General features: G+C 57.7%; 1 protein-coding gene across 2 annotated transcripts; it reads right to left on the bottom strand.

Moving 5' to 3' along the window:
• Nucleotides 1-838: 838 nt before the first annotated feature.
• Nucleotides 839-8,229, bottom strand: TMEM120A (transmembrane protein 120A). 2 transcript variants are annotated; one of them, XM_026861717.1, is made up of 12 exons: nt 7,315-8,229; nt 6,692-6,808; nt 6,125-6,184; nt 5,294-5,389; nt 4,889-4,978; nt 4,462-4,527; nt 4,046-4,107; nt 3,686-3,778; nt 2,897-2,961; nt 2,252-2,320; nt 2,050-2,165; nt 839-1,885 (listed from the first exon to the last, which is right to left on the bottom strand). In XM_026861717.1, exons 1-11 carry the CDS (start codon nt 7,452-7,454, stop codon nt 2,052-2,054), a joined length of 972 nt encoding a protein of 323 aa, XP_026717518.1. In that variant the 5' UTR covers nt 7,455-8,229; the 3' UTR covers nt 839-1,885; nt 2,050-2,051. The 2 variants fall into 2 exon arrangements, with proteins under 2 accessions (XP_026717518.1, XP_026717517.1); XM_026861716.1 differs by having other exon boundaries at nt 839-2,165; nt 7,315-7,855.
• Between the last annotated feature and the right edge of the window lie 1,516 nt (nt 8,230-9,745).

Consider the following 9,745-nt stretch of genomic DNA (forward strand, 5'->3'; position numbering starts at 1 on the left):
ATCTAGTCTCCGTTCCTTGTTTCATGGGACTGATTTTGTGACCTCCTCCCTGGAGCTTCAGGTTTTGTTTTTCAGCTGGTGTGTTGTCCCAGCCTTTCACAGCTGTAGTTAACAATGTTGTGCATTAATTTTGCCCATGGAGGGAGTTGCTTGTGGGCGTTTTGAAAGTTACCACCTAGTATCTTGCAGACAGATAACTCCTTTTCCATCTTTTGTGTGGCCATAAGGTGCTTTTCAACAGCTTCCCAGTTATGCCAGTTGTCACAAGCCCGTTCTTATGAGAAGCTGGCACTGATTCACCCTGTGCCTCCATAAGTAACCAGTGACACTGCTTGCCATCCTGCCACGCCCCCAATTGGTTGTGGATGGAGTGATGCATTTCCCTCACAGAAGTAGCAACGTTCATTGATATAAAACAGCGATTTAACAAAGTTCTATAGTAAATGTGACAGTGGTTTAACAGGATCCAAGGGCAAGGTTCACTTGGTACTTACTGCATAGAGAATGGGGTCAGACAAAACTGCCTGGGAGACCCTCCTGTGAGTGACACGGTTCAGAGGGGCCCCCCTTGCTTTCTAAACTCATCAGAAAGGAGTCTGGGTGCAGCTGGACCCACTCCTAGTCCCAGGCTTGGTCAGTACTTTATATCTAAAGGACTATACATGTACAGTCGATCCTTTGTATCACTCAGCTAAGAGTTTTAGCATGCTATTAATCACTTACTGAGAATCTGTTAAGGCAATGACTCTCTCAACCTCAAGGAGTCACCCTGTGAGGTGTCCCTACTCACAGGGAGTTCCAGGAGAGCTCAGCGGGCCTGGGCTGCCCACGTGTTACAGAGTAAGGTGACTGACTCATAGTTACATTTGTGTACTGACTACAGATGTTGGCTTCTGCCCAGGCCACCTCGAGTCGGCCACTGAGCAGCACCGTGGTTGGGTGGTCACATTGCTCAAGTGAGGTCTTGGCAGTCACGGCCTTATCTGTGTCCCCACATCTCCTGAGTTGATGTAGCCATGACCAGACACATCCCTTACGATCGCTGCTGGTGGTTATTGCTGATAATACAGCTCAGGGTGGGGGGGAGCTGGCAGCTCGCAGCACTGCCCTCCTGTCCCGTTCCACATCCCAGCTGGTGTCGGGACAGCTGGAGGTGCGTTTTCTTCCCTCCCCAACACAACGTAACCAATACCAGGCAAGCCAAAAACAGAGCACACAAGCTGTTCCACAACCACCCCAGCAACCCGAGGCAGCACCTTTCCTTTATTTTTCACACACGCATCCTCCAGAGATGCAGGATCAGGGTGCTGCTTGCACAGCTCCAGTGTGAAACCTGGTTCAGGCTTGTAGTGCTCCCACCCCTCCAGTGCCACAGCTCCTCCACTTCAGTCCCTCGGCCCTGCAGCTTGAAGGTAAAGGAGGAACTGGGGTACAATACACCCTGGAAGGCAGCGCTTGAGCACGGCCTTCAGCTGCCCTTGAAATTAAAGAGGGCTGCTGGGGCAGCCAGGGAAGCAATTGCTTGCAGCCGATGAGATGTGAGGGCCTCTCTGCCTTCAACACGCAAGGGCTGCCCTGGGTGCAGGGCTGGGGAGAGCCTTGAGCACCCCCGGAGCTGTGTAAGAGGCACTGCCAGCCCTGGATCTGGCCTTGTCCCATGGGAGATGATGGAAGCCGGGCACCCCAGGCTGCCCGCAGCGGGGTGGGGAACACCTGCAGAGCTGGGCTTGACCCCAGAGAACCATCCCAGTAAATGTCTTCAAGGGTGGAGGGAAGGGGAGCAGCTGTCCCAGACACCCTGCTCTCCTGGAGGAGGAAGGCAGATGGGACAGGAGTTGCAGGGTGCTGCTGGCTCCAGGTGAATGACTCAGGCACAGATCCAGCACTGCAGTGAACACACGGTCTATTTGTGAGCAGGCCCCAAGCTCTGTCCCACACCCAGGCTTCCAAGGAATGGGGTGAGACACCAGAGTACGGACGGCATCGAGGAGGTGGGGATGGGAGACGGAGCAGGTGGGGAGAAACAGTCCTGGCCCCCATGCTGCCCCCCTTCAATTCTGCTTCGTGTCTTTGTTCTTGTTCTGAAACTTCTGGTGGACGGCGCGGACGGTGGTCAAGAAGTTCCCCAGGAAGAGGATGAAGAAGGAGAGGCCACACATGAGGACCTATGGGACCCACAGAGGCACAGGTCAGCAGGAGGGACCTCCTGGGGCATCCCTCTCCCCAGGGCAGCTGCCCAGCACCCCCTTACCTGCCACTCCTTGCATTCCGGGTGCTGGATCATGCGGAAGAGGATGATGGCATTGTAGAGCTGCCAGAACTGTGGGAGAGAGAAGATTTAGGGGAATTTCTGCTTTCAGAGGCTCATCAACTCCATGCTGATGCTCATCCAGCCGCTCCCTTTGGGCACAAACCCCACACAGACCTCGCATGAGGCCAGCCTGCCCCAACATGCAGGAAAACCCCGTCAAGGCTCGGGGCCAGAGAACTCGTCTCCCCCTTTCTTGCCAACTTCTGGAGCCCAATAACCAGGAAGAAGCCTCAGACCAGCCTACTGCTTTTGGCCATCCTAAATGATCTGTAGCAGCAGCTCAGGAGCTGAAGCTCAGAAGGGTTTTGGAAGGGTTCTCAGAGCCAGCACCTCTGCTGTATTCTGCACATCACTTAGCAGAACCACCAGCAGCCCCCCAGGTCCTCTCCATCGCACTAGCCAAGTCACGGAGGTGGGTGCTTTGGAGGAAAAGGCTCAGCATTTGCTGAAAGCATTTCCCTGCCCCTGGCATCTGTACTGCAGCCTGAGGGCACCTGTATGATGTCCAGGCTGCCCTGGGGCACAATCCGCTCCCACCCAGGGCTCTGGCCTCTTGCAGGTGCCCACAAGGATTGGTGCACTCACCTGCCCAAAGAAGAGGAAAGGAAGCAGGAACGTGAGGCCTCTCCACATCCAGGACTGGAAGCCCTCTGCAAAGGATGAAGGTTTGCATGGGGACCCAAGAACATGTTATAGCTGGGGACTAGACAGAGCCCAGCTCCTGAGGCTGCGGGCAGGGAGGTTTAGTGGCCACCTCATGCCCAGCTGAAAAGGTCCTGCTAGGCTAACACAGCCTGGCTGTGGGCGCTTGAACCCGCAGGCAGGACTGCAGCAGGGATTCCCAGCGCTAACCTAACGTGGGCCTCTGGAGGAGGCTGCTCTGATAGAGCTTCCCCCACCCTCAGCCCAAGCACTCGGTGTTGCAGGGGCCGGGGAGCTGGCAAGCCCATGAGTACGTTGGGTGTTGGAGGGATGTTTTGTGTCTGAAGGGACTTCCTGAGGAAAGCTCGGATGCCAGGAGCCACATCCACTGCCACCTCACATCCCGAGGGAGCCAGCTGTGGGCTGGTGGCCCCAGGAGAACAGGAATAGGGGGGCACCCAGTCGATGGGATGCTGCCACCTCATGGGAGATGCTGCTCTCAGAGCTTCGGTTTTATTTGTAGCTTTTAGTGCTTCTGCAACTTGTAAACTGCAGTCAAACTAACCTCAAAAGAAAAATAACCATCACCGTTGCCTTTAACAGAAACCACAGCTCCCAGTTAGCCGAGCACTGGTCTGGTGCTGGGAGGGAGGCTGCCAGCAGCCGTGGGTCCTGTGGCAACAGGAGGTCCAGCTGGAGTGGGAGAAGCAGCAAGGGAAGATCCCGTCTTACCCACAGTCAGGTCCATGTTGTGCCTCTCACCCAGCGCTCGCAGCCGGTACAGGCACCCGCTCTGATAGTAGTACTGGAGGAACTGCACAAAGCCTGCAAGAGAGCGTGGATGTGGTCAGCAGTCACCCAGGCACCATCCCATGGCCCCAGCATCCGCTCTGAGACCACTCTGCATGCAAAGACCATCCCAGGACCAGGGCAGTGAAGGGCAGGACAGAGGCCAAGGGAAAACCCAGGTGAGCTGAGAGCTGTGAGCCGCTACAGCTGGGTCTCCGTGTGTCACGGAGCCAGGCAGGCACGCTTGGCACCCAAGGCCAGTCCTGGTCCCAGCCCCGTGCCCCAGCATGTGGCATCACTTACTCTGGTACATGGAGAAGGAGAGGAACTGGCTCCTGAACATCTGGTACATGAGCCCGTCTGGCCTGCAGAGAGACGGTGCTGGCTGGGGGACGTGGGGCTGAGAGGAGACGCAGCCAGCCCTACCTGCCCCACAGCCAGCGTAAGGGCACTGCTGCCTCGCCCCAGCCCCCACCAAAGCAGGGGGACACCCCAGCTCAGGCACAATGTCACCACACCTCGTGGTTCCCTGTCGCACAGAGGTGTCCATGGTGGCTTTTGTTTAGGGCGCCTGGGCTGGGTGAGGAGGACATGGAGCTGATTGTTAGACCGCTACACGCGCAGAGCAGGCTTACGGCCACGGGCTAGGGCAGCCCCTTCACCCCAGCTGGCCACAGCCCAAGTAGGGCCCCCACGAGATGTGGGGGACACAGACTTACCATGTCAGCATGACACCTGAGAGGAAGGTGGAGATGTAGTGATGGAAAACCCACCAGCCTTTGATTCTGGAAGACACAGAGAAGGGACATCAGATCTGGAGCATAAATCAAGACCCAAACACAGGCCAGGAGAGCGAAGCCAGCTCAGCGCCAGCCGCCCGCCGGCTCCTGGGCTGGTTACAAAATGGCCGCGTGCGGAGCAGGACCCAGCGCCTCTGCTCTAGGCAGCACCCAGGGGCTGGGGCCCTTCCACCCACTGCTCCACCTTCCCGCACCGCCTCTGCACGGGGAGTTCCTCCTGCCCTGCTCACCACCAGGGTTTGCCACACAGACTGAGTAGGAGGGAGCTGCTCCCTTGGGAAGCACAGAGCTACACGGTGGGTCCCAGCTCGCCCCACGCCCCTCTCCCTGAGCCCTAGGCACTCACTTGGATCCGTTGTTGATCAAGATGCCTTCCCGGATGGTGAGGGTGCAGTAGTACCACACCAAGACGAAGTTAAAGACGGCATCTGTCACCCTGGTGGGAAACAAAGCACGATGTAAAGGCAGCGGCAGAGCCACTGCCCAGGCATCGAGGGCATGGGCACCAGGAGCCATTGCTGCAGGATGCCCGCCCACCCTGCGGGCAGGGGGACCTGCTTCTCCACCATCCACCATGGTCACAGTGAGACAGCTGCAGCCACAAAAGCCACCCCACCTCAAGGGCAGTGGCCAGAGCTTTTGTCAGGATCTCCCGTTCAGCTCTGGACCTTTCAGGGTGGGAGAGGAGAACATGGGGGCCCTGGGAGATCTCTGCCCAACCCGTTACGGAGAGCATCCAAGCCAGACCCACCTGGAGTTGAGAAGGAACTGACAGGAGGAGGAGACAATGAGTAAGATGATGGTGAGGTAGAGCTTGAACTTCTCATACTCATCCTTGTATGCAAACCTGCAGGGAAACACAAGGACAGGCTTGGGGCAAGGTGGCTGCTGGAAGTCTGTGTCCTCCCATCCCACCTGGCTGGACAAAAGTGATGTTCTATTGGGAACCTCTGGGACATGCTCTGGAAAAACCTTGTCCCCTGGGTATTTCTGAGAGGAGAGCACAGCAGGCTGCTTTCACACAGGTGAGACAGCTTCAAGACACCCCAAACCATGCCAGCCTGGCAGGCAGCCCAGAGGACTCTGGGAAGCTGCGCAGATTGGCGTCTGCTCAGCTCTTCAAGGGAGCCCTGCGGAGCTGAGGGGGAGACGGGCTCCGGCTGGGCACCTCTGGCATTAGTGTCCCAGCATGGGGAGGGCTCTCATGAGCCAGAACTGGCCACTGGTGTTTCCCAAGGGACAAGGAGGGGGTGTGCCAGTGGCTGCACAAGTCTATCTCTCCTGGAAGTCCCTAACATGGGGGAAACCCAGATATGGCTTCAGTGGAGGAGCACATTTAACTCGCCAGAGCTAATGGTCTGTCCCAGCCCAGCGGCAGGAGTGTATGGAGGAGCCAAGGACTCAGCTAATTCTGGGAAAGGAAGCAGGGAACAGCCCGGGAAGGGAATCTGCACCAGGCAGGTCAAGCCAGCCTCGTGTCTGCACATGCAGCAGCTCAGCCCGTGAGGAGTTGTTGTTTCCCGGTGACAAGGGGATCCCAAGCCTGGCACAGCCCAGGGCAGCAGCTCCGAGAGGGCCATACTTGGCCTGTTTGCTGAGCAGCGTGACGTTCACGTTCCCGAGCACCAGACTCAGGTACAACCTGGGGAGAGAGCAGAGGCGTTAGGATGGGCGCCTGCCCGGGAGCTGGCAGCGTGGCCATGGAGGCAGAGCCGTGCCCTCATGTGCCACCGCTGACGCCGAGGGGCCGGGAAGGAGCCCCCAGCTGTTTTCCACTCGGAGCTGCCAGACAGCGTGACGGGCACAAACACTCTGGCCTCTCCTCCCAAGGGCAGGGGGAAGGGTGGCCAAGCACACCGCCCGCCCCCACCTCCCATGGGCACTGAGGGTGTTCTCCGGGGTTCCCCCTGCACACGGCCGCCGTTCAAGGGCGGGTGAAGGCCATGAGCAGGCAGAGGAGTGAGGGGGGAGGAGGGCAGCACTGCAGAGGCTCAGCCTGGCTCTAGCCCAGCATCCTCCAGGGAGCCTGAGTGGAACAGCATGGCTGTGACACTGCTGGGAGCAGGGTGACAGCAGGTTTGTCTTGCAGTGTTACAGGGGACGTGGAGGGAGGACTCGGTGTTTCACCCTGAGATGAGGTGCCTCCTACCCGTTCTTCTTTGGCAGATAGGCCTCCATCTCGAAGAAAACATTTTGCCTCTCTTTTATTAGGCTCTGGGTCTCTTGGATGGACTCCTCCTGTTCAGGACTCGCGTCGGCTTTGCATCTGGGGAGGAAACACAGGCACTGGCATCAGGATGGCCTCTGTAACACAGTCAGCATGTGCCGGCACTCGATATGTGACTGTCTTAGGCAAGGACACCCCAAGGACAGGGAAGATGGACTGGGGGCAAGTCCATGACTTCATCTGCAGGGCCAGCTCCTCTGTGAGGCTGGGATGTCACTTGAGAAAAGGAAGCAGAAATGAGAGTGAGGTGGGGCCAGACATGTCTTCTCACCCTTGAGGAAGGATGGAGAGAGCTTTGTGCAGGATGGTTCAAGTTACCTGCAAAGCCCTTGCAAGCTCTGAACTGCAAACAAGGCACAAATGAGAGCAGAGGAAAGGGAAGCCGCGGAAGATCTGCCTGGGTGAGTCCAGACCTCCACGGCACTTTGCTATCAGTGAGGCTCCAGTAAGGTCTGTGCTGGATACAGAGACATGAGACAACTCCAGTAGCCCCATCCTTGCTGCTCTCCCCTCCCGTCCTGTGCTGTTACAGGACAACAACTTACTTTTTGAGGGATAATGACAGCTCCTTCAGCTGCTTCTTCTGCCGTGCGATGGAGCTGGAGATCCCATCCTGGAGCTTGGTTAGCTCCTCGAGTTTCTGCTTGTACAGCTTGTGATTATCCTGGGAAGGAGAGACCAGCATACATTACAGCTGTCTGCCCAGCCGTCCCTGCCCTCGGGGACATCTGCTGACACATCTGTTAAAAACTGTCTCTAACTTCACCTGCACAGCAGCTGGGTAAGGCGAGAGGTGGGTAAAAACCACAGGCAGAAGGCCAGGTGTGTCTGGAGACAGCCTGCAGCCATCCCTGCCTCTGTGAGGGCAAGAAGCAGGCACTGGGGACACCTATCCCCAATCCCAAGGAAGTTATCTACAGGTGCAGGCACATCCACACGGCACAGCCTGGTCCTGCCCTTGTGGGTGGCTCATGTCCTGCCCCCCTCTAGCTGTGGGCTGGGCAAGCCCAGCCAGCAAGACAGACCAGCCCCAGGGATGCTCCTGTGGCTGGGAAACCACCGATTGCAGCATAAGGCATAGAAAAGACTCAGAAAAAAATGCTGTTGGGGCCAGGGCTACAGCTGAGGGCTGCAGCCACCCAGGAGCAGTGGCTTGGATTGCTGGGATGGGATGAGCGTCTGTCTGCCTGAAGGTGCCAGATCCAGGTGGTGACACCTCACCAGAGCCAAGCAGTGTTGGATACACAAACACAGTACGTTCAGAGATGATCACGAGGCTTTTATTACCAGCATCCCAGAGAGGGTTCCCCAACAAGTACCCAAGTGAGGTGAACAGCAAGCGGGGAGGTCCAAGGCACCGCGGAGCAACAGTCCATGGCGAGGAACAACGGGCACGGGCTTATGAGGTTTTTATGTTAAAATGGGCACGGGTAATAAATCTGGGTGACGCGCTGGTGGAGAGCCTTGTGGGTGGACACGTGCGGGAAACCCAGCCGAGGACAACATAAGCAACAATATGCTATGATGTGAAACAGACATTTCTGCTGCCTGAACAAAGCGTAAAAGGATTTATTATAAAGAATCTGGGCAGCAGCTGCACCGACCTCCATCACCTATCTCCTGGCCACCCTTCCGCACGTAACCGTACAGAGGTTCGTGCAGCACCTGCCGCTGCCTGACCCGTGGCTCTGGGGCTCCATCCCAAGCACCCCCCAGGGAAGCTGGAAGGAGCCCGTCAATGAGCAGGACAAAGAGGATGGACTTGGAGCAGGGCTGCAGCCAACTGCACGGTTCCTCGTGCGACAGTGACCCAACCGCACCTGGGTAAGGCGAGATGCCATTCTTCTGCTATATTTAGAAAGGAAAGGAGAGAGCCTGCTAGATTAATGGTCCTTCTTGTCCAGGTCAGCTTGAAAACAGCCTCACCTCGACCACGGGCAGCCTGAGCGCCACTTCCACCACCAAGGAATGAAATGCCGCTTGCAACAACCCTTGGATCAGGATCTTGGACTAGACCTTGACACAAAGACATTTTAGCCTCCCTAACTCTTATCAAGCACTTTATCAGCAGATCTCAAAGCTGTTCCCAAAGGAGAAAGGTGAAACCAAGACGTGGAGGAGGGTAACAACTCATTCTCCCTCCGGTGACAAGCAGCAGGGTGGGAACAGATCCCAGGCAGCCCTGGTTGCTCCAGCAGTGATTTATGTCCCTAGTCTCTCATGGGACATTCCCTGCTCAACCATCAAGCCTTCCAGCTCCCATCTGCCATCACCTCCTCCTCTTGCTCTGGAGTTAGCAAGTGGCTTTTGTGACAACTCTTTTAGCTGTACCAGCATCCGAGCACCACGCTCGGAACGAGCCTGGATCAGGACCACCCCAGGACTTTTCCAAAGGGGAATGCCGGCCCCGTGCAGCTGCACGCCGGGTTCAAAGCGGGCGGCCCGGGACAGCCAGGCAAGCCCTGTGGAGCAAGAGGTTTCTCAAAGCCTCCCTTGCCCCAGATCTGGGTACAGCTGCAATGTGTCCGCAACAACATCCGCTTCGCCCCGCTCCCGGGGGGGAAAGGAGGGGGAAAGGGAACTGGTGCAGATGCAGCTGATTGATCTGAACTGCAGCAGAAGATGTGAGCCAACCTTTTCCTTGGGTGACCCCTGTCTGAGCTGAACCCTGCCCGCTCCTTCCGCCGGCAGGCAGCGCCCTGGGGATTACACAAAGCAGGTGAAACTCCTCCGATACCAGGCACCTGCCCGGCACAGAGCCCCCGGCCAGCCCCGGCGGGGGTCGGGGCACCGGAGGGACGGTCCCCAGGCGGGACAAGTCTGTAGCGTGACCGCATTCCGGCTGCCTGTGCTCCCCGGCCAGGCTGGCTGCGGGCTTGCGGGGGGCTGAGCGGGGCGAGAAGGAGCGTGAAGCGGCATCCGCACGCCCCGGTCCCGGCCGTGCCAGGCCGGGCAGCGCCGCTCCCCGCTCTAAAA

Source organism: Athene cunicularia (genome assembly GCF_003259725.1).
Source record: "Athene cunicularia isolate RWA chromosome 19 unlocalized genomic scaffold, athCun1 chr19_part1, whole genome shotgun sequence".
Classification (NCBI taxonomy): Eukaryota; Metazoa; Chordata; class Aves; order Strigiformes; family Strigidae; genus Athene; species Athene cunicularia.

What these genes read in the sequence shown, in the direction of transcription:
- TMEM120A (XM_026861717.1), bottom strand. Translation starts at nt 7,454, where the DNA reads ATGCTGGTCTCTCCTTCCCAGGATAATCACAAGCTGTACAAGCAGAAA. An exon ending in TATCTGCCAAAGAAGAACGG is followed by an intron (nt 6,185 to 6,691) that starts GTAGGAGGCACC and finishes CTCTCTCCCCAG; the next exon opens with GTTGTACCTGAGTCTGGTGC. An exon ending in CTGCTCAGCAAACAGGCCAA is followed by an intron (nt 5,390 to 6,124) that starts GTATGGCCCTCT and finishes GTTTCCCTGCAG; the next exon opens with GTTTGCATACAAGGATGAGT.